Below are 27,505 nucleotides of genomic sequence, written 5' to 3'. Positions count from 1 at the left end.
TTTCTCTGGAACACCCTTGCACGTGCTGGTTAAGCTAATGACAAGGTGTGGTACACAGGTAAGTGGTACTGGCTGTAACAACTAAACCCTCTGTGGACAGAAAGCAAACGGCACAGCAACACAGGTTCAACCGATCCTGTATTCACTCCACAAAGCAGCATCTCACGTCTGCAGGTTGAACCCAAATTTTCTTCCGTTAGCAACCAGCCATGACACAAGCTTTGCTCTAGACAGAACACCAAGAATATGCCACACAAGGATTTAAGACACACCAAGCCGCTTGGCTCTTTTATGTGAGAATAGAAAATAACATTTAAGTTCTGGTACAGAAAGTCAACTGAGATCAGTATCTCCCACCAGTACAGTCTGTTCCAGGCAGAGAAGCAGCAAGTGTCAGGACAAAGCACAAAGCAGACCCAGTCTGAGCAGAAGTAGAGAAGAAACCTCAGAGGAAAATGCCAAAGAGAAATGTGAACCAAAAATTTACAGCCTTTGATTTTCTTGCTCACCGAGGACAAGAGTTTCTCAAGTTGCTGGAGTTCTAATCAGTGTTAAAAAAAAAAACAACACAAAAGAGAACACCCCAAACCTGGCTGTCAGCCCCAAGGATCTGGCTTCTTTGAAATTCTGTCTTTCTCAACAAGTTGAATTGAGCAAAGGTCTCTCCTCATTTCCCACATTTTATTTACTATTTCATATCATTTCTCCGTTTAGGAAGCCCTTTGCTTTGCAGAGCAAATCAGCTATATTATTTACGCCGTGCTCATCTCCAAGATCCGAGCGCCCTGTAAAGCACATTAACAGAAGTCAGCAAAATCTGACAACGCCACAGAGATTTTTATTTTTCCATAGTTAGTCCTCTCAACTATAATATTCATTCCCTGGTGAGTAAGGCCAGGGTCAGCATCATCTCCTAATATATTATTAAATCAGTTTTGCTGAGAAGGAATCATATTATTAATTTTTACCCTGGGGGAGTAACTGTTTAACTACAGGTGTATGCCAGTAGTTCAGCAGTAAGAGGATGTTTAGTTTCTCAAAGCACCATCTGCATTAATAACATTCATTCTCAGTAGCATATTTACAATATAAAACTGATATTGCTCTCTTCATTTATTTTACAAAAACCTTCATGAACAATATGGATTAATTCTGCAGACCCCTTATCATCTGTCTGCAGCAAAATGATTCAGATTCCCTGAAGTCACCTACCACCTGGAGACAACTCCCCCACTCCCTGCCTGGGCACTAGCATACCTCCCAACTGCCCTGAATTCCACATTTCTGCAGTATTTAGCTGAACCAAAGCAAGGCACCTTCTTGCTGTTTTTCCTCCCCACCTCCAGGATTTACACACCGTGGCTTACGTACCAGCTGCAGGGGTACGACGACAGTTGCATCAAAGCAATTCCTTTACCAAGAAAGAGGTGTAGAAAGATTTCCAGATGTTTTGCTAGGGAGTCTTGCCTTTTATCAAAACTACAGTCAAATGCTTCTTATTCCAAGTCAAAAAAACTGTGCTCACCGGAGCCCCTTCTCAGAGTCCTTGGGCACTTCCACATCAACACCAGAAGTGATATTCTCACTGGTGGCGAAGCAGCTGTGTGAAAGCACAGAGGAACTCCTTTGCTTCACATTACATTTCTTCCACTAAGGAACGGTGGGACTACAGAATGGCAGCAGCTGTGACCAACATAATGGCTTGGGCTCTGCCTTACTCCCTGAGTTCTCTCTCGTCTCCCTTTTCTACAGGATTCTCTAGGATCGCTCCCCACCTGTAAGAATTGCATCTTAGCCCCCAGCCCCACCATTATAAAAGAACAAGAAAACCCAAACCCCAGTCTGTACACCTAAGAGAAACCCCAGCTCTATTACTGTCCCTCTGCACCTGCTGCCCGGCCCTTCCACACATCCCACTTGCAACTCTTCCCCGTGCAGCCTGCCAGCCTTCCCAGGCTCAGAACCAACATCACTTCAGTGGTCAATGGCAGTCATCACAAAGACGTTCAGCTCGACCATGAATACTGTATTGGCAGCAATGCTCCTTTAATCTCCAGAAGATGGTCCACCTAACTGGTCTCACAATCTCCTATGACCCCATGTGCACATAGAAAGACAAAAAATTACACAAATTGTTGTGTTGTTATTTTTTGTAAAGGCTTCATTTTTTGCTGCCCGTCAGCACTGTCTCAGCATATTGCACAACGTTTTCTTTGTTATAAAAAAATGTCTTCTGTATCAGGCAGGAAGAAAGTAAGTCTTCTCAGGAGGCTAATGCATACTATTGTCTGTAATTAGAGGTAAGTGGTTGCTTGTGTGGCCATCAGGAACTGGGACCTAGTCAAACAAAAACAGTGTTATTAACGGCCTGTCCAGAAACAGAATCTCCCCTCCCTCCCCCAAAACACACACTACTTTATTCTTGGGCATTTCTTGTATGTCTTTTGCCTGGTCTCTCAAAAATTATACAAATCTGCTTGCCTTCCCTTCTTTTATATTAGTAAAATAAAATCAAGTAGTTGCTAGAGGAGCAATCCTACTGATGCCCAATGAAGAGAAAGGTAAAGACTGCTCAGCTCTTACACACTGCTTAGCAGTAGCTTGGCAGTAGCAACACTGAACCCCTGCAGCAGGCAGTGTCTCTTCTTCAGTCAGCAGGCCAAGCAGAAAAATATGTGAGGGAGACTGACAAGGCCTGGGAAAACATGTAATTTTTGTAGCAATATGAAAATAAAAAGAATATAGTAAGGACAATGGAGGGAATGTAGCAGAGAAACCTCTAAGAGACTCGGTTTCATTAATTCAGCTTCTTCAAAAACACCTTGCTTCCTTACCTGTTAGGTTTTCCAACTATTTTTAAAAGCTGTTGAATCTCTGCTCATATGTATGTCAAGGGGAGGGTTTATTGCAAGCATCTTAAATTCTCCTGGGACTGAGTCCCAAAGTTGTCCTTATCATCCATCCTCAGGTAGCTGTACCACTTATTTAATACTTAGAGAAAGTTTTTCTTACCGATGTGGATCTGTAAGAGCTCAGTCTGAAACGGCAAAAAATAACTTCTGCTACAAATCTTCCAAGGCCATGTAAAATTCCTGCAATGTCAAACAAGATTTAAATTGTCACAAGTAGTAAAACTGTAGTATTTATGGATGTATTACACAGAATCACTGAATCAATCAGGTTGGAAGAAACCTCTGGGATCATTGAGTCCAACCATTGCCCTGACACCACCATGTCAACTAGACCATGGCACTAAGTGCCATGTCCAGTCTTTTCTTAAACACATCCAGGGATGGTGACTCCACCACCTCCCTGGGCAGCCCATTCCAATGTCTAATGACCCCTTCTGAGAAGAAATGCTTCCTAATGTCCAACCTGAACCTCCCCTGGCGAAGCTTGAGGCTGTGTCCTCTTGTCCTATCGCTAGTTGCCTGGGAGAAGAGGCCAACTCCCACTCCACTACAACCTCCCTTCAGGTAGTTGTAGACTGCAATAAGGTCACCTCTGAGCCTCCTCTTCTCCAGGCTAAACAACAAAACTCCACACGATACTTAACAGGATACAGTGCAGTAAACCCGTATGTAAAACACTGAGAAATTAACATAAAAAGGAAACATCGAGGTCAGCGGGAATTCTAACATTCTGAAATGCATTAATAAAAGCAAAACCAAAGCTATCCAAGCAAATGTAATTCTCTCTGCCCAGCTCTCATAGGTGAAAGTACGTTCTGTGGGACAAATATCTACTTTGAAAGGCAGCTCTTACTTCAAGGTCTCTTCCCTATGCTCTCTTCAAGTGAAAGACAAAAAACGAAATAACTTGTAATCAAGATACTCTATTATGTCTTGACTAATAAGTGAATCGTGCCTTTTCAACTTAGTTTTCTTTGAAGGACCAAATCCTGCAGTATATTGACAAGTTACACAAGAAAAATCCTCCCAGCTACTTCAGATGGAAATCTTATCTCAGCTTTTGGGCACTGATTTTGCACTGGATCCCAACTATAGGTCATACACAGAATACTAGAAGTCAGTGTGTATGTATCTCTCTCTATATATATATCTCCTTGCTTTTCCAGAAATAAATAAACTACGCTATAGTTACCAAAGAGGAAACAACAGGCCATCAGAACAGCAGAAACAGCATACTGGGACACCAAAAATGAGTCGCTTTCATTGGACGTTTCAGTGTGCACAAATGAGTGCTTTGTCTTAAACCTAGTAGAGATGCAGGACTCCCTTGTAATTTATCCATAACATCATCACCACGACCAAAAAAAATTCTAATAGGACTTAGGAGGAAATGCACTGATAGTTACCTGTAGTCGAAAAAATTCCCCCAATAATGCCACAGAGCCTCACTAAGAACTGCCAAAAAGGCATGTGTTCTTCTGTCACTGTCACCATAAGTGAACTGATGTCATATTTCATGAATATTCCTGACACCCCATGGCTGCCAGCTGCATGGTTAATTACTCTTTCCTAAAAGAAGAGAGAGAAACAAAAGTTAGTCACTTCTTATTAGTCACAAGGAAAACAATCTTAATAGATGTGATGACAAAGAGCTACTTAATCAACTGGCAATCAACAGACGACCAAGGAACATCTAGATAACTTTGGCCAGTACCTTGTAAAAGTCAAACACCATTGAATGACAACTTATTTTCCTGGTCCCTGGTCTTCTGTGTTGCACATCAATGTTCACTACCATGCTCTGGTACTATCCTCTCAAGATTTGCTTACGTGGTCCTTTAAACAAGGATGTATATAACTAGGTTACTTTTGGTACCTATGAGGATAAGCGCCACAGACCTCGTCTAGCCTGTGAACTCAAGTGAGTACACTGGTAAAATGCAGTGCCCCAATTCTTCCTACTTTATGCGCTACTATTAATCACTTAAATCAGGATGAGACCTTCAGAAGACACTTAAGTTGTTGAACAGCCTCAGCAATGGCAGTTTTCCCAGAGGGTGTATATAAATCTACACCCTGCATCTAAGACTCATTAGGCTTCATCCTCCTCCTTCCTTGGAGCATACCTCTAGATTCACATGCCACAGAGGATTTAATTGCTGGTTCTTGAAAGTATCAGGGAAGACTCTAAACTAGACTATACCATAACAGAAATTCAGAAGCTTAAGTTAAATTAGATCAATGCCATATTTTTTAACTCAGTACATACTTACATATATGCCATAATCCACTACTTCGATTAAAAAAAAAAAAAAAAAAAAAAAAGGAAAAAGATCAAAATTTCTGGGGTCCGAAAACTGAATACCACTATTGAGCCTCTTCTCAAAATTTCTGTCAGTCAGGTCATTTCAGACAACAATCACACACCAAGAAATATACCTCACTAAAAATAATAACTAACTCGCCATGATGACTCTGAACAGATCAGATGCCTCAGTCCTAATCCAAGAACTTCTACAATTTCTTCTCATTTGCCCCAATTCTTAAACCAAAAGACCCCAAAGAGGAGGGTGTGGCCGGTATAAATCTCTACTTTTTTAAAAAAGGTTTCAGGAGAAAAAAACCTCAACACAATCTTAAGTTTCTTTCAGAAGTTTGCTATCATTTTGTTGTTAGTGAAAGGTGTTCATAAATGCACTGCCAGGTAAGCCTGGATGAAAATATACAAGGGCAGCAGAAAAGAACACAACTGACTGAAGACAAACTCAGCCATGTCTGGCTAATTAAGAGTAGAAAAGACAGACAAGCAAGACTGAACAGAAAAGCAATATATCACAGCTCCATTTCACCTGTAGATTTAACAGTCTGTGCTCAAAAACCGTGTAGAACATAGTACAAAATAAAAAGGAGAATACCCCTTTGGAAAAATACAGACTAGGCAACTTCTCCAGTCAGCTAATGTTGACATAAACCATATTGTTTCTTTTGCTACCAAACAAAGTAAAAAGGATGCCAAAACAATGCATCAGTTATGACAATAGGTCACAGAAACTTTGCAACAGTTAAAAAAAACAGCAATAAAAAAAATCCCCCAAAACAGTACAGAATGCTTTCTGTATTTCAAGAGCACAGTAACATTCAGCATTAAAGGATGGATGACCAGGCATACCTAAGAAGGAAGGGAAGACTGAAGGTAGTTAAACAGAACCTCGCCATTGGCACGGGACAAAAAAAAAAAAAAAAGATTTGTTTGTTTTTCCTCTATTATTTCCCTAAGCCTTATTGGTCTTTTGAGGTCAGATGTTGAAAAAAGAATACAAAGTTAAACAGAACACCCCAAACTCCACCCTCAAAAGATACATAATTCTCTCTCCACAAACCATTTTGGTCGGCTTCTAGCTTCTACTGCTGCAGATTTAACTGTTGGTTGCTAAAACCTCCTGAAAATCACTAGCCCTGCATCAGATCTCTCAGGTATCAGTGAAGCCTTGCTAGAATTAAACCTTTTCAACTTAGATAAACACAGTATCTCAAACATCAACAACAGCAGAGATGACTCTGCCCACACCTTTCAAACTCTGCTTCCCAGTCTGTTCTCTCACTGTATTCCAGTTTAGCCATGGCTAGCTGACCACCTTTTTCCAGGCCTGCATATGTGCCTACTCTTGTAAAATTAATGCACTAAGCTGTTCAGTGAATAACTTGTTAATAGCCTTTCCCAGCTCATCTGCTAGGCGTATTCGGTTTCCAAAGATAAACACAAACAATCTTTATAGGCAACAACGCTAACTACTGAGGCAGCGAGAACAAGCACGTTAATACCACTTTACCTCCACTATCCACAAGCTTTTCTCCTAAGCAACCTGTAACTGTATTGCAACTTTAATAAAAAATACATCCCCACAAAAAAATTAAAGACCTAACTAAGACTGCACAGTTAATTGACAGGAACCATCTTTACAGCAGCAGGAGAGAAACAGTTAATAAAAGATGAAAAAAATGCAATAAGGAGTAAGATAAGCAGCTGACCGATGTCCAGAGGTTTAAGAAGTGCCTTAGTCGTTGCAAAGATTGTGCAGAGAAAACAAAGCAGATTACTAGACCAGCAGGAGATGGGATTACATTGCATTATGAAATTCCTATTCATTCCTCTCTTCACTCCAGCTTTCATGAGTTTTAGAGTGAACTTTTCCCTTCAGCAGCCTGCATGTCCCAAGTTGAACACCAAGCCATCACCTCTATCCTACTTCCCCTAGCTATGTATTTTTCAGAAGCACAGCACAGAATTGTGAGGAAATAAAGATATTTCTCCCTTGGAGAGCACCACAAACCGTATTACAGTGAACTGCCATCCTAATGTCTGAACTTCCTTTCAGCCCAAGGCTTCCTTCTTACCTCTCGCTTTATCTGTCATTTTTAACTAAACTTTTTGCAATGGTGGGGTTTTTTTGGCTTTTGAATAAAAGATCAAAACAGAACTCAGTGTCTGGAAATGAGACATGTAACTGGTACACATAAGGCCTTTTTCTTATGTACAGCAGTCTTTAAAATTATTACCTTATGATTTGCCTATGTACTATGTTGCAATAACTACTTTCTTTGTGGATTCAGAATTAAAACCCTCTCCAAGCCCAGAAGTGGAAGCTCTCTGGTGTGGAGAATAATTAAAGCTGGTGGCTCAACAAAGGCTAAACAAGACAGCTGAGAGACACAGATGCTTTCTGTGTGATTAGTTTTTCATACAAACTACCTTGTTTCCATTTCCAAGATTCCACAACCAAGTTCATGACATTCAAGAGCTGCATTTTTTGGTTTGCTTCCCACATGGACAAAAAGCTAAAGGTGGATTAAATATTTGTAAAGCTACACACAAAATTACAGACCTAAAACTTAGAGGATTTCCCCACCACCACCATTATTAGCATCCAGTGAAGTAGAAATGACTGGATATCTATTATTAATTCTAATATCAGACTCCAGATCTATGGATGCAAAACACTAATGTAAGAAGTTAGCAGGTGTCACCAAGCATATATATTTTACCATCAGTATTAAATTATTTACAGATAAATCTAGTGCACTGGAACATTCTACAAAGACTCTCTTCATGCTAAAGGACTTTTCAAAACCATGGTACAATGAAGTCTCTGGTTTCACATTTGAGTTTTTGTTAAGAATAATCACTGTTAGATTTCTCTCTGCATGGTTTTTTATTACTTTTACTTACCCTTTCTGTCACTGAAAATTGATGAGTTTCTGCTGAAATTTTGTACGTATGGAGTTTGGTTGGCACAACTGTGATAAAATATTGGAACATCTGGTTGTCTAGAAGAAAACAAATCTCACTGTTGAATTAAGTACAGAGTAAAACCATCTGAGACATCCACAAATAAATCAAACAAATAATATTTAAAGTGGTTAATCAGCTAAGCATTTACACTAGGGACATTCTTCAAGGAGTCCCAGCACTGCCAAGACTACTTCAGCAACATCTGCATGAACAAAGTTAGTTTCCATGGGCAAGGCCTATGTCACATTTGTACTCAGAAGTTTACATTTTACACACGTAATGAACAGATTCATTAAGGTCAGGCCGCTCAAAGCTTCAAACGAAACGCACAGATAGTGTTTTCCAGGGCACTAGAACTGCACAAGTTTCACACAGTCGTATTTTGCATGATACATACATCTTGACAGTGGTTTAAATAGATTTTAGCCATTGAATTGTCTATACAATGCTGGAAGTCCTTCTAAACTGGTTACAGTTTTTCTCTTGATTAGACAGACTTCTAGAGAATTCCTCTAAAGCAATCAGCATGTTTCAACTACCCTAAACCATTCTGGCTGGAACAGCCCACGGACTGACTGACTCTGAGACAACAGAAGCTTTAGAAGGTTCTGGGTATTCGTCTCATGGGGAATGCAAGTCAGAAGATGAGGCGTAGGTAGCTTTGCAAAGTAGGTCACTATACTCCTTTATTTATAGATGAGGAAACAAAGTGATACACAAACCCTTCCTGTAGTAGCCTCACAAAATACACCCTGGAAGTGACAAAGCAAGTACAGGAACAGAATCCAAGACTCCTGATGCTATTTTTTTTAAACCAAGTCAGACTTATTTTTCCCCATTACGACAACAATCAGATCTATGAATCTCTACCACAGCATACTGCTGCAGAATTCTTTGCCATTTGTTGAGACATACTGTAACTTCAACACAACACAAATCTGGAAGAAACTGCAAATCAACTTCAGCGAAACAGCAAAGTACAGTGATACTGATATTAAATTGTCTATTTAAGATGCCATGTAGATAACTGAACAGTGCATTGCTCACTACCAAATTCAGCAGGACATGCTATTAGTAAATCACAACATGCATGAAACGTGATAGTATTTTAAATGTAATTATTGGAAAAATATAGACAACAAGAAGCTTTTTTAAACACATAACACTTACGATCTGATGCTATTTTTTCTGTTCCATCCAAAGGATTAATAATTCCTGGAATAAGCTCTCCAAATGACAAATGATCTATTCTATGAGAGAAGTTATAGGCTGAAAGACAATACAGAGGAATGAAACAACATTTTTAACTATGAGATTCTGTACTCTTCTCAAAGAAAAAGATGTGCCTGTTTCTCTAGAAAAGAACTTCTAAAACAAATTATAACTTTATCTGAATCAGTCCTGAGGCTGAAGAGAGTTAAAATTTCATTACAGGAAATTTCTAGTTGGCCAAATACTGAAGTTATTCCACAGTTCAGGTTCTTGTATGTAATGGTATTTAAAAGACTAAAATTCCATAAATGAGATGTACAGAGGAAGCATAAGGCAACTACCAAGGTACTACATTGCCTGATGTTGCAAAGATATTTAAGCTCTGTAATATAATACCCTTGTGTTGAAATAAATTCATGGGCAGACATTTGGAGGTTTAACCAACACCAAGTTCATTTTTCACAGTAAGTCACCCTTGTCTCACATTAAGTACAGCAGCAACACACACTTAGTATCTAGACTCATAATGAAGTTTCTAAAGACAAAGGTCAGAAATTTTTAACCTTATAAAAACCAGACTTCGCAGGAAATAGGTAGTTTGGACTGAAATATGGGAATTCCATGTGGTATCTGTGTTAAAACAAAAGTACATCTGAGATTCCTGTGTTATCATTACTGTAGAAACAACCTGAAGATAACACTATTAGTGTTAAACATATGAAAGTAAGTCGCTACTGAGTCATAACATTGCAAAGAACATTCTTCACTTTTTTCTACACTGCAATTGCTCGGCTAGAACATCTTTACAACAGCAACCTATATTGACATATGAATTAGGAGACAGCAGTCTGAACAAAACGATACTCGTTCATATGGAGATAATAGAAAGAACTTACACTCGTGGCTTACAAGGGCTGCCAAATGTGCATGGCCTCGAGGGTGTGGTATTGCCCTAAAGAAAGCACGATATGTTTTATGAAAAATTTGTTTAACGGATCCACACAAAAGACATAGTTTTCCTAAAAAGGACTATGTAGAAAAATTACCTCTCCCCCTCTACTTCAATAAATACTTTTTATATATATATATATAAAAATGTGCATATATATAACATATGTATGTTTAAATATATATATAAATATTATATATATGCTTTACAAACTTATAGATCTATAAAAATTGTTTGTATCTATATTAACAAAAAAAAAAAAAGACATTTTTTATTACTGCCGAGTACAGACAGCCTGAATGACAAGGTACAGAAACACTAGACTCATGAAAACCCTCTTACACAAAATTAGTGTCTTGCATTTTTAGAAATGTCAAACACATCAAGTCACCAGGCTACTAGAAGAGCCACCAGGGCCTACCATGTGAAAAGCTGCAGAACTGCTCAAGTGACTAATGAAAACTTGACCATACTTGTTCTATGACTAAGCAAGTTAACTACGCTCTGTATTTGCTCCCTGACTAAGCAGGTTAACTTCAGGTCTGGACACTTGTTCATAGACCTGCAAAGAAAGTACAATGCAGAGGCTGGTAACAGTGTGAACGGAGCAGCGGGGGGAAAGTGCAACTCTGTCTGGCAAGTAAAAAAAGTCTCTCAGCCACATTTCATCCCTATCAGTCCAGCCAATAATGCAGGAATCTTTCCCTACTTAGCTTAAGTTAAATCATTACCAAATGCATGTAAGTTTTGGACAAACAGAAGGTGAAGAAAGACAATGAGATCAGTCAAGATAGGACTACAATAAATAACCAGGCAATAAGGGACAAAGGCAGTCAGTGAGAAAAGCTATTTAAAAAAAAAAACTACAAGAGAAAGAGCAACTTAACAGAAATACAAATGTAATTATGAGCAAAAGGAAGCAAAGGAAAGCAGAAGATTATTCAGGGTTGCAGAACTAGAGACAGGAAGAGAGAAGTGATGGCAGTACAGAATGAAGGCTGAAACGATCAGCTCTGAACAGCATTTAAGAAAGTGGACATCTAGGGGCAAATCAGAGAGGTGGTACAAGACCAGACAGAAGTGACATTTGGAGAAATACCCACACAAAGACAACAGCTGGAATTACATGCGGATAAATTAGAGAGTTGAGATTGCGTGCTAAGATCTCTGGTGACAGAGGTGGCAGGAAGACAAGTGAGGACAGCAGAGCTGGAGAGCACAGAGAAAAGTGAACACAAGTTTGTATGCAGTGTATATAAGCTAACACCACTGCCGAAGCGTATCAGAAAGTCTCTCCTCAAATCAAGATGAACTGGCATTTAGCTCCCTAACTATGGTTCTATAACTGTTATCTCAGCACTGAAATGGCACATATCTGCACTTGATCCATGTTAGTGAACTGTGTACTAACAGAAAGGAGAAGTTTGGACAGGCTCGAAGAATGAAGGCAAGTACAAGCAGTCCACTCCACGTCACACACTTACTGAGCTTTCATCCTGTAAGACACTGGAATACCTAATCACTATGTTGCGTGCAACAATACACTGCACTGCATTGTTTTACTAACTTAGAAGAAATTAGTTTTTAACTGTGCAAGAAAAGATACCACATGGAAAATAAAACAAAGCACGTGTACAGGAAGGTTAATAAAAAACAGTCATTAACTCGGAAGTGTAAAAGCATATGCACACGTATACACGCATGCACTATATACAAAATGTAAAAGTCAAGTCTTTTTTTTATTTTCAGGAAGTGAACAGAACATACTTGCCCACAGTTATATGAAAGTTCCCTGCCACTTTATTGACATAGAGATGACCATGAATTCTGCATGCATCTGGAGACTGTAATGAATTATCTTCCCTGTTCAGACAAAAACAACATAAAGAGTACTTGAGAATATTCACTAACAGAAATAACAGCAATACAGTTAGATTTCTTTTTCCTAGCATAAAGATATAGCGTTATCATCTACCTCTCCTTATCGTATTCTTGTGGAATTATAGCAGCAATGGTGGAAGGGAGGGAAACTAATAAAGGTCAGTCTGATGAAACCAGTAGGCTTTCACTCATACTTGTGTTCAGAGATCGGGCCTGCAAAGCTAACTTATGATACCTGAATGTGTGAACAGAAAACCTAAGACCGTAAGTGTATCTTGCTGTCCTGAGGATTTTTTTTCAATTACTTCTACCAAAAATGGTTTGTTGGAAAATTTTTAATGCTTCAATGAACGGAACAAAATATATTAGTCACGTTAACGACAATGTAGCAAGAACAGCTTTCAACATTTATTTTTTATGAAACCTTCCTCTTCCCATGCTTGTTGGGATGTCCACAACTCAGAACATATTTCCAAATCTGCTCCTTAAAGGGAGGTAAAAAGAAAAAAAAAAAAACACAATTTTTTAAACACATCTCAAACATAAATACCAGCTCACATACTGCACTAACAAGTATCATAGAGGCACAGATGGACTTAATTAATCTGAAGACACCAACTAAATGAGAAAAAAGATTTTTTTTTTGAGCCCTCTTCAGCCTTGCCTTAGGAAGAAAGGATGTACTTAGTCATCAAACAGGGAGATTACAACACGGAAAGTGCATACAGCATTTTAGGAGTTTGTTTTATTTATGGCTTGCTTGTGTGGGGTATTTTTGTTTGTTTTGAAGGGGAAACAAATTTCAGCTTTCATGTAGAAAGTGTTTTCCCAGGGGGTGCTAGGAATCACATAGCATCTAGATTTAGGCAGACCAAGCTTTCTATGCATTAGTCTCTCAGCATTTTGTGGGTAGCGGGAATAAAGTGTAAACAGCAAGGTTTCTCCACACAGCTTTAACAGTGCTATCTTTGACCAGGGCATTTACTAACAAAATACATTTTTATTCAAAGGTTGATTCTTTTAAAACCATAAAGTATTAAGTCACAGCTAATAGCAGGACTTTGTTTAAAAGTTGCTGGACAGAAAGGTATTATTTCATTTAAAAAAAAAGACTCTTGTTTAGTATTGCTTTGGCATTACTAATTCACATTAAGAAGGAAGGATCAGATAAAATGGACTAAAAAGGTGTGTGTCTTTATTATGCATACATATATATGTATAAATACACACATAAAACCTGGAAACCTTCTCCAGGCTGGAAACCCCAGAGGTTTTCATAAAACAACAGCTCTCCAAACCAAGTATCAAGTATAATGCTTTAAAATGCAATAAAAAGCAGTAAGGTCTTCTTTTCTTACAACCTTATCTCCTGGGGAAAAAAAATCATAACCGCAATAAAACATGAAGTCTAATTAAACAGGGCAGAGGGGAATGACGACACAACATCCCAATTTTTCTTACCGTGGTGGCAGTGCTGTAGAAGCACTTTTAAAAGCACTTTTGAATATCACATCTTGAAGAGAGTGTTCTTCCTGCAGCCTACTCTGAATTAGCTGCAGCATCCTAAAGATTACACAGACAAGTGTGAAAGCATGCAACAGTAAAACACAAATTAACTTCACAATTATCAGTTTCAGTTGCAGATTATAAATTGAGAAGTTAGCAAGGTTCATGTCAGTATTAAAGTGTTATATTAAAATTTGAGAATGGTATTTTATACAGAGCTTAAACCTCTGGTGTTCACAGCAGTGTGTTACCAAAATACCAAAAATAGCCAGACTCCCAAATAAGCTTCAGGTTCTATTACAAGACTATCAGTATAGCAATCACATACATAACCAAGCTATGTCAGTTTAAATGATAAACAGTATATCAATTCAGTTATAGGAAGGACTCAAACTCATTTGCTTTCACAAGAACATGCCAATTTGTTACTATGGTTCAGCTTTGACATTTACATGGCAAGCTGTGTTATGCATCTGAACCCATAATTAAAACTTGTGCTACCAAGCATTCGTTTGGAAACATATTTGAGTGGGTCCATACATCTCAGCTTGCAACTGCATGACCCAATTCCACAAGTAAGTCCAAAGCCAATTTTTTCCATAACAGAGATCTCAAATCATGAGAAAAGTAAAGTAAATTAATATCTTTTCACAGGTTTGCACTCTTAAGTTAAAAGCAGGAGCTGTTAGACCCAAGACATAGGTCTGTCATGTGACTCTGGTGTACCTCAAAGTCACCTCCAGTACAAATAATACAAACCACAGGCACGCATCTCAGTGCTTTACCTTTGCCATTCTTTTTGTTGTGGGCTGAGATCAAATACTACCTGAAACAAAAATAACACATCTAATAAAACATACAGGAAGCATTGAAGTCCCACAAAACCCAGAAGAGAATTGGGGCGTGGGAAGAGGTGGGGAGTTATAATTAACTTCACACTTGGTACCACATGCTGGAGTTTATGAAAGGACTTTGCACTTTAAATAACACTTTCAGTGTTCAAGTATGAAAATTTCTGTCCCTTCCCTCCCAGAATTATTCACCTGTTTGCACTTATAACTTCAGCATCTTTTCCTAAAGCTCTTGTAACTTGAGTCAGCAGTCTCTACCCTTCTAGTCTTTGACCGACATGGTCTAGAAGAAGCAGTGAGTGGCAATTTAATTCTAAGTGATATCACTGACATGCATGGTTTTGATGCAAACAGCAATGAAACAAGCAGAGGAGCAATCTTTGAAAGACAAGTGTCCAGGTGCAGATTGTTTACTTCTAGGGTCATCCTGCATTGAGTACTTCTTTAAGACAAGCTACCAGACCTGCTATACTTCAATCAGCACAAGAATACCGTCAATAACATCTGTGCACTGAATTCATATTCATGTATTGTTAACACTGATGTACTCCAGAGAGTAAATTTAATTGTAATTAATGCTCAAACCTACCCAGAGCTATGGCCAAAAGAGATCAAATACAGGGAGTTTCCTCTTTCTAAGATTATAATAATTGGGGCAAGTGCTAGCATGCAGCAGCTACAGCAGCGCAGAGATGACTGTCCAGACAAAAAGAGGAAACATTCCAAGGAGAACAAACAAACAAAACCAAGCTCCTTCCCCTTCCCAAGTGCATCCTTCCATTCGGCCATCTCTGCCTGCACACACACAAGCAGGAATTTGGACAAAACTGTTATAGTTTGGAATACGGTTCAGTTATTAGAGAATGTAATAATTACAGCAAGAAGTTACATTCTCTAATAGGTTTTCTGTAAATGATAAATTACTTTCACACAGCATAATTATATCAAAGCTTATTGTATTATGCAAGCAAAACAACTTTAAGAGCACAGGCTTACACAGTTCAAGAGCCTTCAGTTCACAATACAGAAATTAAAAGGGTACTAACCTAATGTACAATCTTTAACACCATCCCATATCATAAGGATATCATGGTGACTTTCTACCCCTTTTTAGAATCATAGTATTCTTCTAGTTAAAAAGCAGTTACATCAATTATCTTTTTATGAGAGCTCTGATAGTCTTCCTTCCATATCAAATACTATTAGCATTTACCCCTAGAATTTGCACATGTGAAAATAACTAGCTGTAGAAATCTCTAGCTTGTTAAGAAGCACTGATCTGGGAGTCTGCTGTATTCAAATCTCCTGTATTTGCAGAGTGTGAACACGCAGAAATCCCAATGCTAGCCTTTTTCCCTAGCAGATTCCTGGGGTAAGCACTGCAGACCTCACTGCATCCATCCTTGATTCAGACAATACTGGGGGAAGATTTGTGCAGCTCATTTGTGGAGAAAAAAAATACAAGAAAGCAAGCCAGCCCAGCAGCGCTCCGCATCAAGTAAAGAGCAATTTCCTACTTAAATAAAAGGTAAAAATCAACTTACTGGTTCATAGGTTAGCCCATCTGCAGAGGCGACCATTGTTTCTGCTAAATCCAGAACATCAGCCCCCACATCTATTTTAAACACAAAGAAAACTACTAAGAGTCATACATATGATCATAAACAAACAAGAAGTTCAAGTTGAAATGAAGTTTCACAGTACAGCGGCAAACTTTCAGTATAAGTTACTGTTCCTTATTAACAAAGTCCAAACCAAAAGAAAAAAATATCTGGCAAGGAGCAGATTACTGGGAGGTAGGGGGAAAACTCAGAATCCTACTTTTCAACCTATTGTATCAGAGTATCATCAACTGATGCACAGTGACCAGAAACAAATTTTTCAGATTAGCAATATTTTCTTACTGATGTAACACCTTCAGAGATGTTGTATGAACTACATACACAAGCTTTCTAGAATCTGCTACACCTACATATTTTTTCCCGTTTCACAAGCACTGAAACCAAACCAAGATTAGTCAAAACAGAGGATAAAGTTTCGTTTATTTCTCAAATAAAAAACAAATCTGAATTTTCAAAATTTTTTATGCTAACTGGCAAATAATTGAAAAATATAAAAATAAATTTTAAGAGTAAGAAGGGATGACTTGTGAATTAATACTTGTGAGACAAATACAAATACAACTAATGCAAGGTTTAAGCTAGCCAAAAAAGCGAGTCGTGATTTGCTTGCATTCCTGGTAGAAGTAGTATTCTCTCTCTTTCTCAGTCTAGGACAACCAAAACCAGTCCAAACAATAATTACCTAAATGACGTCAAAAGAATAGTAAGCATTGCCTTTAAATGGGAAGGCATCCATACATTCATCAGGAGGATGAAATTACCTGATGGTTCCAGTATTGTGAAACAATAGACCAAGTTAGTATTTGCCAAGTTCATAAATAAATAAAAGTTGTGATAAATTCCTGCTGCTGAGTTGTGTCTCACAATGAACTTTTAGAATATTCCAGCTAGAGAGAAACTGGAATGACAGATCCTTTTTTTGCTGACAGACAAAGCAAAGTTCTGCGAGATGCGAATGAGATGGCATAAATACTTTTCTGCACATCTCCTACCAATTCTTTCAGTGACTCATATGCTATCAAGATCACTACATACCACCAAGATCAGAAGAAATCTCACTGTTAGAATATTTTGAACAATACCAAACTATATTGCAAGCAAATACATACTCTGAAGAGCCTTTAAAGTGTTTCAAAACTTTCACTGAAGGAATACTTACATTGACACCTCATGGCAACTGTAATATCAATATTGATTCTTAACTTACTGGAAAGAAAAAAAAAAGGCAAAAAGCTAATGAGTAACATTGAGTACAAGTATCAAGAGACATATTACTAAAATTCTCAGATTACTTGCAGAAACACAGTCAAATAACAAAGTTTACAGCAATAAATATAAACTTAAACTGTTTAAAATTTGGGTGAACCAAGATGGACTTTTAATTATTAAAGCACTGATGACCACTCATAACTTAAGAGACAAAAGCATCAGATTTCCCTGTTGAATTTTACTATGAAACTCCTAATAGATTTTTTGGAAATATTACTGGCCCAAGAGTTCGTCAGAATATATAATTTTCAATATCTTACACATTTTTTTTTGCACACAAATACAACAGTGCAATCAATTCCACAGAATGCAGGGAATCAGGACAATGTAGAAGTTACAAATCTAAAGCTGAATAAATATTTCAGCACCTTCCTCCTGTTTTGTCCTTAAGTCAGGCCATTTTATTTCCAATCTTAATCAGAATTCCTCAGGACAGTGACACTCAGGATCAGGCTGAGAAGTTGCTAAACCCAGTTCCCAGAAAATGCTGCCATGTCATAAGGATCATTGGTCTTGCTAGCAGTGCTTCTGGAAAAAGCTCTTTTCTCAAAAATGCTCCCATATCATAATAGCAAAATGCCTTGTACGTTAAGATCTTTATCCTGAACGTTTCCATAATGAGGGGAGGTGAAACATACTTCTTCCCATCAGGGAAAAAGAAAAAAAAAACAACAAAACCAACACCCCAAAAAACTCCAGCACACCAAAAGTCTGATTGTGTGGCACTCCACAATATTCTGGGCATTTCCTATTGGTTTTCATGTTAGTTTCACAAAAGTCATTTAAACTATAATTAATAAACTCCCTCACTATAGTCATATGGTCCTATCACTTCCAAGGAGCTTCTTCTGAGAACTTAGCTGACCACAAACAAACCACGTAAGCAACAGATCCAACGTCGGCTCAACCTGGGATCAGACATGGTCAGCAGACAGAAGAAAAGCAGTTAAAGTGATACCAACTCCATTGGTTTGAATTGTCACAGAACCGCAGGCTCAGCGATTAGCCCACAATCAAACTGGAAAATCTGCAGCAGGACGTCTCCCAAGTCCCGTAATAGTCTCTTAACCACTAGTCTTCGTGTGTGATAGCTTCACTAGGGAAATAACCTACTTTGGCAAAGACCTAAATGTGAAATTCCCATCTGTCTGAATGGATTTACTCTAACTTGAGTTTTTGATCCACCTCCCTTAAATTTCTCATATTATTTGTTTTTTCATCACAGACGCCTTTGGTATTTCTGACGTACAAGACATCCAGCTAACATACGTGACTTTAGCTTGTTACCCCAGCAACTAGTCTAACAGCTTTTAAAGTTATTTCAGTTCCAGACGCAAACATTGAAAGGTGTTCAGTACACAAAATCTCCATTAACTTTACATGGACTCATGGGTGCCTGACCACCTCAGGGGAAGAAAGGCGAACGCACTCCAGACAAGCACATGAAACCAACAGCAAATCTTCAGCTGTTCTTAGAGGCTGTAACTGGAGACAAGATCAGTAGCAATCTCTAGGTAACGTAGTCAAAGTTGTGAGTGCTTAAGGTTCACCTCCAGCAGCACAAGGTATAATGGCAATGTACTAACTGTATAAACTTGAATAAGAGTCATGCGAATCTGGTGGGTTTACATAGCTGATGCGGAGCGACATATTACAATGTCCTCTGAATTGTTAGCAAATAATTCCTCAGGGGAGTCCACCAACAAACCTACATTATTTTGACTTCTTCATTGCAGAAATCTCAATCTCTTTTCTTCATACATTCCAGAAAAGAAAAACCCCAAATCAATCAACAGAAGAAAAATCAAGTCCCTTTAGTACTTCATTTTTCATTTTAATCATAATTTACTTACAAGTCACACAAACTTTTTAAATCTATTCTGTCCTGAAATGCAGACAACTTAAATTTTAAAAGAAATTATAATGAATAAAAATTACCTAGTAAAATCCTTGTCTACTTCATATTCGTATTTCATCCACGTGTCCCGATACACTGTGAACTCCATTATAGTCAGGATAGCTATTGTTGTAAATGCTATCAGAGAAACTGAGGGGTCAAAAGAAAAAGTTTAGATTGTGAGAAATAGTATTCAGAAATACTATTCCAGAATCTGAGCATTACCAGTACAATACTGGTATCTTTGATTTATAAATCTGGAAGCTGCTCTTAGAAGAATATTTTCATAGCTACAGTATTCGCCTTTACATAAGAGGGGAAACGAACAAGACCTACCTTTGCATCAAGAAAGAACTTCTCACATTAAGTACAGTCAAATACTAGAATGATGGGAAGGTTGTGAAATCCCTGTATGGAAGATTTAAGAACAGGCTAGATTCTCTTCTGCATATAAAACAAAATGCCCACAAATCACTGTCAGGGATGGTCTGGGCAAACTCAATCCTAAATTCAAGCATGAAAGAGGGAGAAGGTGCACCTTGAAGTCCCTTCAAGCCACCACTTGTCTACAACGTGAGTTTTTATAACAATTTTTTTTATATCTAGTTTTAGAGCCAAGAAGCTAGCAGACAAGAGAAATAATTTGCATTATATACACTGTCCAGTTAGAAAAAGGCACCCTGATTGTATTACTTGTGTATAGCTGCACAGTCAGGACGCCTACCCCAATATTTCAAACAATTCTCCCTCTGGCAATAAGCAACACGTAGCTATCCACTCTACCAACAGCTGAATAAGTGAAGAACTGATCTGAAATTATTTTTAGGAAGAAAACTAATTGGTATATTTTAATTGCATATGTGCCTCAGTTATCTCCAAAGCAGACTATTCATCACACTTGCAAAGTTGTACAATGCAAAAGGAAGATCATCCTGCTGCACATAGTCAGAAACATAGCAACAGATGCACAGAAGCACCTGCTACGCCCCTTTTATTAAATCATGGCTTTTGTTAAGTTGGAAAAAAGTTCAGTTATGGAGCACAGTAGTGATTTGTACAGCTTATTGACAGTATATGTTTTCCATCTGCATTCTGTGGACTATTTCTATGGAGTCTGTGAAGGGCAACTTGAGAAAAAACAAGCCTGTTATTGATAGGCCTCAATTCACTACACAGTGGTCTACAGCCCAGAGGTGGCCGCAGGGACATAAAGGCACTGTCCTACAGGATCAGAAAATAAACCACTGGCTGCAGCACTGACTGTTGCATTGATCTGCAACATTTCTTTGCCTTCTTTGCCTCTGTCTATACTGCTGGAGGCTGTCCTGAGGAGCCCCGGACCCCTGCGGCCCCAGAAGAAGTCAGGATAGAGGAGGAATCTGTCTTGGTTGATGAGGGCTGGGTCAGGGACCAATTAAGCAATCTGGACGTCCATAAATCCATGGGCCCTGATGGGATGCACCCGCGGGTGCTGAGGGAGCTGGTGGAGGTCATTGCTAGGCCACTCTCCATCATCTTTGATAAGTCATGGGGAACAGGAGAGGACTGGAGGAGTGCCTGAGGACTGGAGGAAAGCGAATGTCACTCCAGTCTTCAAAAAGGGCAAGAAGGAGGACCCGGGTAACTATAGACCGGTCAGCCTCACCTCCATCCCCGGAAAGGTGATGGAACAACTTGTCCTTGGTACTGTCTCTAGGCACATCAAGGATAGGGGGATCATTAGGGGCACTCAACATGGCTTCACCAAGGGGAAGTCATGCTTAACCAACCTGATAGCCTTTTATGAGGACGTAACCCGGTGGATAGATGATGGTAAAGCTGTGGATGTGGTCTATCTTGATTTCAGTAAAGCGTTTGACACGGTCTCCCACAGCATCCTCGCAGCTAAACTGAGGAAGTGTGGTCTGGATGATCGGGTAGTGAGGTGGATTGTGAACTGGCTGAAGGAAAGAAGCCAGAGAGTGGTGGTCAATGGGACAGAGTCCAGCTGGAGGCCTGTGTCTAGCGGAGTCCCTCAAGGGTCAGTACTGGGACCAGTTCTATTCAATATATTCCTTAATGACTTGGATGAGGGAATAGAGTGCACTGTCAGCAAGTTTGCTGACGACACAAAACTGGGAGGAGTGGCTGACGCACCGGAAGGCTGCGCAGCCATTCAGAGAGACCTGGACAGGCTGGAGAGCTGGGCGGGGAGAAACTTAATGAAATATAACAAGGGCAAGCGTAGAGTCCTGCATCTGGGCAAGAACAACCCCATGTACCAGTACAAGTTGGGGACAGACCTGTTGGAGAGCAGCGTAGGGGAAAGGGACCTGGGTGTCCTAGTGGACAGCAGGATGACCATGAGCCAGCAGTGTGCCCTTGTGGCCAAGAACGCCAATGGCATCCTGGGGTGTATTAGAAGGGGGGTGGTTAGCAGGTCAAGAGAGGTTCTCCTCCCCCTCTACTCTGCCCTGGTGAGGCCGCATCTGGAATATTGTGTCCAGTTCTGGGCCCCTCAGTTCAAGAAGGACAGGGAACTGCTAGAGAGAGTCCAGCGCAGAGCCACAAAGATGATTAAGGGAGTGGAACATCTCCCTTATGAGGAGAGGCTGAGGGAGCTGGGTCTCTTTAGCTTAGAGAAGAGGAGACTGAGGGGTGACCTCATTAATGTTTATAAATATGTAAAGGGCAAGTGTCATGAGGATGGAGCCAGGCTCTTCTCAGTGACATCCCTTGACAGGACAAGGGGCAATGGGTGCAAGCTGGAACACAGGAGGTTCCACATAAATATGAGGAAAAACTTCTTTACGGTGAGGGTGACCGAACACTGGAACAGGCTGCCACTGGAAAGGCTGTGGAGTCTCCTTCTCTGGAGACATTCAAAACCCACCTGGACGCATTCCTGTGTGATATGATCCAGGTAATCCTGCCCCGGCAGGGGGATTGGACTAGATGATCTTTTCAGGTCCTTTCCAATCCCCAACATTCTGTGATTCTGTGATTTCAAGTTCTAGCTTTCAGCTGAAGCTATGTAACGATCACATAGATGATCTTTCAAGGTCCCTAACATTCTGTGATTCTGTGATATATGAAAACCTTCATGTCAATGCATACTGTGAAAGCAGATGCACTAACCAGTTAATTATTCTGGCTATCCATTTCCTTTTGGAGCCCAGTAGGCCAGACTCACCCTAGCTTTGCAACAGGAAAGCTGGAGCCATACTGTCTATTCAAACACGAGGGAACTATTAGAGCTGTAGCTGCTTTCTGGGTAATTCTGAGCAAAGGTATTTGTGGATCTGAACAGGAAAATAAAGTCTTGTAGAATGTCCAAAGACAGATCCTCTTTTCTGAAGGTTCTCCTAGCCCCAGAGCCCATATGATAGACCGGTACTCCTTTTGCAATTGGTTTTAAAGTACTGGAAGTCTGAGAGTAGAGCCTTGGTATGTTTTGCATCCCTGTCACATCAGAAAGTAAGCCTGGCACTTTAATCCTGAATGAAATGGGAATATTATATTAACATTTTATAATGGCATAGAATAAGACACTCCTTTATAAGGTTACTGGGATAAACTAAGGAATGCTAAAGTAACTTCTGGTGTTGAGAAATCCTGAAGGCACCCTTCACCAAAGTGAAGTTCTCATGAAGGATGGTGCTATGCTATAAAAAAGGAATTTTTACGCATTTATTGTTTTTCTAAGAATTACAATATAAAAACAACTCACTTGCTTTCTCAGGAATTGGGAATAATATTAACAAAGAGTTCTTCAGTCAGCTCTTAGAGATTGTTTTATATACAATAATCCTTTAATTATTAACATTGCAATTCAGGAAACAGCAAAGTAATAAAGATCCTTGTGATATTTACTTCTACACAAGTGGAGTAATGATTTTGAAGGCTTATCTGTAGATTGCAATTGCTTCATGTACTTTTTATCCAACCAAGTTTCAGACATAGTCGCATGAGAAAGAGTTTTGTCCTCCATTTCAAACTAACTGCTAGCAGTTTCCTATCTAACTGCAAACAATTCCAATAGTCTGATAGATGAAGTCACTTCCAGAAGTTCAGTTTCCAGATCAGGCTACCTCTTAACCCAACTTACAGGCACAATTTTCTATTCAGATATATATAGAAAAGGTACTTCTTACAGCTACAGCTTTTTGAGAGAAGCTCAAGCGACTGCTAAGGACAGTACAAGCACATGCCCTGGAGTAAAGTGCTTAGTTCTTCAAAGGGCTCTCCTTACTCTTAAAATCAACTACATCTTCAAGACAAAAAGCTTTAGAAAGCTGCTCTTCATCCTGATGCTTAACTTAGCCAGCTCTTAGACACCTCTGGAAAACATTTTTCCTCTTTTATGAAAGCACAGAGCTGAATCCAACCTGTGTTTCAGCTCATGCTGACACAGTCTCACCCAGAAACCTGACAGAGAAAAGGGCTTAGCGAGACAAAAAATGAGAAAGTTTTATTACGGCCTTGGTACAGTGCACTTCCAGTTGTAACCGGTTAGAAGTTTCTACAGTGAACCTTTACATTGTTTTGAGTCTCACTATTTTACACAAAAATCTCCCTTGAGATGAGTGATGAATGCATCTATTTGGATAAGATACTATGTCTTTACTTGAAGGAGATGAGCTCTGTCACTCCACAAAAGAAATCAAGAAACCAATTTTGGCTAGTTTCAAATGAGCACAGATGCCTGTCTTCCTCCTGTTGAAGTTTCTATTCCCAGAGCATGCTAGACTGAGCTAACAGTCAACATGAATCATGTCAGCATCTCAATAAAGCCCACCTGTGCCTCCACTCGCTGAAGTCTCCACATAGCTTTCAGGAACCTTTGGAAAGGCATCCAACTCTTTCATCAAATTCAAGGTCTTCTTCCGATTCAGTCGCCTCATCTTCAGCACGCTCCTCCACTTTCTCCTTCATATATTCCCTCTGATTTGAGGATAAATTATTGTGATTAAAAGACACAAGCAATATTGCTCAAACCAACTGGCTATAATTATAAAGCAATAATAAGGCAATTAAAATCTGAGAAATATGTTTCCAAGAAACACATGCTCGACAACTGGATGGTCTCTCTTGCTTCAAGAAAACTGTTAAAATTGGCATGGAAACTGCTGCTTACGTTCCAGACACATCCAGCACATTCACCATTTAATCACTATGACTAATTTCCTTCTCAATTAAATTCTTATTTGTATTGGATATACTGAACTTTAAATTAAAAAAAAAAAAAACAAACTCAGTCCTGAAGTAAGCTTGCTAAACAGACCTGACAATGCATGAAAGTCACTGACTTAGCAGGGAATATCTAATAGGCTGCATAAACTCAGCAGGATGTCAAACCACTCTGTGCTCCTATATTCAGCCAATGTGGGCACATACTATATGCTAAAGGGGGGGAAAAAAGTGCATTTCACATTTTTACAGCTGTAGAATTTTATGGTCATAATAAAATTAGCATTTTTTTCCTGTATAAAAATGCTGCCCAAAGCAAATGGAGTATCAAATCCTAGCTCCATCCTTCAGAATCCTTTTTGTCCGTAACATAATCTCTGCTCCGCTTGGAGGCGTTGATACGTTAAGCAGCAGGATGCTGAGAGAAGCAGCCTGCCCAGGAAATACTGTGTTAAACTGTTTCCCAGTCATGCAAATATGCTCACAACCCAGTCCTGCCAATACACTGCATGTTTTAACAAGTTGACACTGCTTTTTTCCTTCTGAGGAAATGCTGCACTTTGCCCAGAATTTCTGAAGCTACGAAAACCATCATGCATTTACTGTATTCTGAGAATATATCATATTATCATCCCCTATTTAAAGACAGCAAAGCAGGCAAGCTAACCTACACTGCCAACATGTGAGACAGTCCTCATCATTGTCTTGTAGAAAAATCTGTTAACTCATGTCCCCTGTTTCAAGAGCACATCCAGCCTCCAGTGTGTCCTAGTGAAATTACTCAAGAGCTGTTCCCTGCCCTGCCCCGCCCTGGTGCTGAGCAGGCTTCGTACTGTGCAATAACAGAGAAATAGGCTCTACTGGAAGTCCACACATGGAGAATCACGATCTATGCCTGCAATTTCCTCACTAGACAAACTCACTTCAGACCTCACTGAGAAGATACAGACTCTGCACTTGGCGGGAGCATCAGTCAAGTCAGCCTGCAGAGACCAACAAAATGATACTATGTGTGTTGCAAAGGATTCAAAGAAACCACAGTTAAAGTGGGCAGAGAAGATGGGTGCTGGAACAGAATTTCAGTTTTAAAGCATCAGAAAAAAAAAAAAAACAACCAAAAAAACAACAACAACAACAACCAAAAAAAAAAAAAAAACCAGCGAAGCAAGGTCCTGTCCTCACTACACTACATAATTGTGTTTTAAAGAATTACCTAAACTCCACTCAGAGTAGCTTAAGGAAAAGTTGGAAAACTCAGGAACACAGATAGATGGCAAAGCAGCTGCTTGGGCACAATGACTGGAGCCACACCATTTGTAAGCACTGCGGAAACACTGGACAGGGTTGCCTGCTGTCCTACACGGGCAGCACTGAAGTCAACTCAGCACCATTGCATTTTCCCCATGTCTCCTCTGCTATCACATGTGTAGGAGCACACCATAAAGCGGTACAAGAAAACCTGGAGAATTTAAGAGTACTTTAGTAAGAAACTTTCTAAACCATCCTGCATCAGTGAGTATGCAGATTTTTGTAATCTAGCTACAGTTATCCAACTTATTCATTTGTTTCTTTTATCCCACATACAGAAACTCACTTTCTGTAACAGAGACAGACATCTCATACCTTCCCTGCTGCCCATCTCAACACCCGTACCTCAGAAACACAAAGTATAAAATTTGGAAACCACTGCTACAAAAGTAACATATTATGACTCCAAGAGCCAACTGCGTTAAAAAAAAAAAATAAATTACAAGCTAAAAGAAGGAAAAAGCATAGCGCCAATGCCACTTGAGACGCACCCTGACCCACCTGAGGGGCTCGGGCAGTTTTCTCTTACTCGGACAATTTGGAAGCGAAGCCGTTATCCGTGCCGGTGCGCGTCTGAACACGCACACCCACTCCCACACCCGCGGAGCGAAGCCCCGCCTGATTCCCGGGGCCCTCGCACCCAGCGCCGGCCGGCCGACCCCCGCCCGGCTGCCCACGCCGAGGGAGGCCCCGGAAGGCGGCCGTCAGCTCCGAGCCCACACGCCTGTGCGGGTCGCGGGCGCTGCCGACTACCGCACTGAGGCGGGCGCAGGCCCGCAGCCCGGCACCGGGCAGCCGCGGGACGGGACGGGACGGAACAGGCCGCACCGGCCGCCTCACCCTCGCCCTCCCCTACCTCTTGCTTCTCTCGCCGTTACCCAGCGCTGCGGGCGAGGCCGGAGAGGGGAAGGGAACCGCAACGCCCTGCTCGGCGCCCGCCTCGCTGACCATGGCAGCGCTGTGGCCCGGGGCGGGCTGGCTCCGCCACCGACGCCCGGCGGCGGCGGGAGGCACAGGCCGACGGGAGCAGCGGCGGCGCCAGCGCCCCGCCCGCCCCGCCTGCGCGCATGCTCGGCGCCCCACGGGCATGCGCCGCCCGGCGGGCCTGGGACAGCGGCGGAGGGCGGCCGCCGCCTCAGGGAGGGTCGGGTCCGCGACCTGGCGAGCGGGAGGGACTAAGAACAAACACGTATATACGCAACGACGGGCGTTGTTCCCTGCCCGTACGGCTCGGAGGGAGCGGCGGCTGCCGTAACGCGAGCGCGGCGCGCTGGGGCCGGTCGCTGCCAGCCCCGGCTGGAGAGCAGAGCCGGGAACAGCCCGGGGGCTTCGCGCACAGACCCGCAGCAGAGCTTCAGCTGTGTTGGGCTCCCGGGAACTGCAGCGTCCTGCAGCGCTGGGGCCCAACGCCACCCCCGCAGGAATGCTCAGACAGAAGGGACATAACTGCTCCGAAGAGGGGAAAATAGGTGTCAGCGGGAACTTGAGAAGCTGCGAGTTACTGAGTGATTGTATATCGAGAATCTTCAAAAGCAAGAAGAGGCAGTGTCTTCTTTTAGGTGAGGGAAAAGGCTTTAAGACAGTGGGCTGTAATGGTGGGGAAAGGCAGATTTTAAGCTCACAAGCCAGTCTTCAAACC

At 40.6% G+C, this 27,505-nt stretch overlaps 1 protein-coding gene across 3 annotated transcripts; it reads right to left on the bottom strand.

The window, feature by feature from the left end:
* Positions 1-260: 260 nt before the first annotated feature.
* On the bottom strand, positions 261-26,908 carry ERGIC2 (ERGIC and golgi 2). Of its 3 annotated transcripts, XR_011048259.1 has the most exons (15): positions 26,723-26,908; positions 24,167-24,312; positions 19,431-19,539; positions 17,383-17,429; positions 16,146-16,237; positions 14,536-14,576; positions 13,706-13,807; positions 12,131-12,226; positions 10,311-10,366; positions 9,373-9,471; positions 8,140-8,237; positions 4,319-4,481; positions 3,013-3,092; positions 1,372-2,337; positions 261-785 (listed from the first exon to the last, which is right to left on the bottom strand). XR_011048259.1 is itself a non-coding variant. In XM_068401967.1 (14 exons), exons 2-14 carry the CDS (start codon positions 24,270-24,272, stop codon positions 2,272-2,274), a joined length of 1,155 nt encoding a protein of 384 aa, XP_068258068.1. In that variant the 5' UTR covers positions 24,273-24,312; positions 26,723-26,908; the 3' UTR covers positions 261-2,271. The 3 variants fall into 3 exon arrangements, 2 of the variants coding, with proteins under 2 accessions (XP_068258068.1, XP_068258069.1); XM_068401967.1 differs by having other exon boundaries at positions 261-2,337; XM_068401968.1 differs by having other exon boundaries at positions 261-2,337; positions 16,146-16,216.
* Between the last annotated feature and the right edge of the window lie 597 nt (positions 26,909-27,505).

Source organism: Nyctibius grandis, chromosome 5 (assembly GCF_013368605.1).
Source record: "Nyctibius grandis isolate bNycGra1 chromosome 5, bNycGra1.pri, whole genome shotgun sequence".
In the NCBI taxonomy this organism is placed as follows: domain Eukaryota; kingdom Metazoa; phylum Chordata; class Aves; order Nyctibiiformes; family Nyctibiidae; genus Nyctibius; species Nyctibius grandis.
This window is presented reverse-complemented; position numbering and strand designations above follow the sequence as displayed.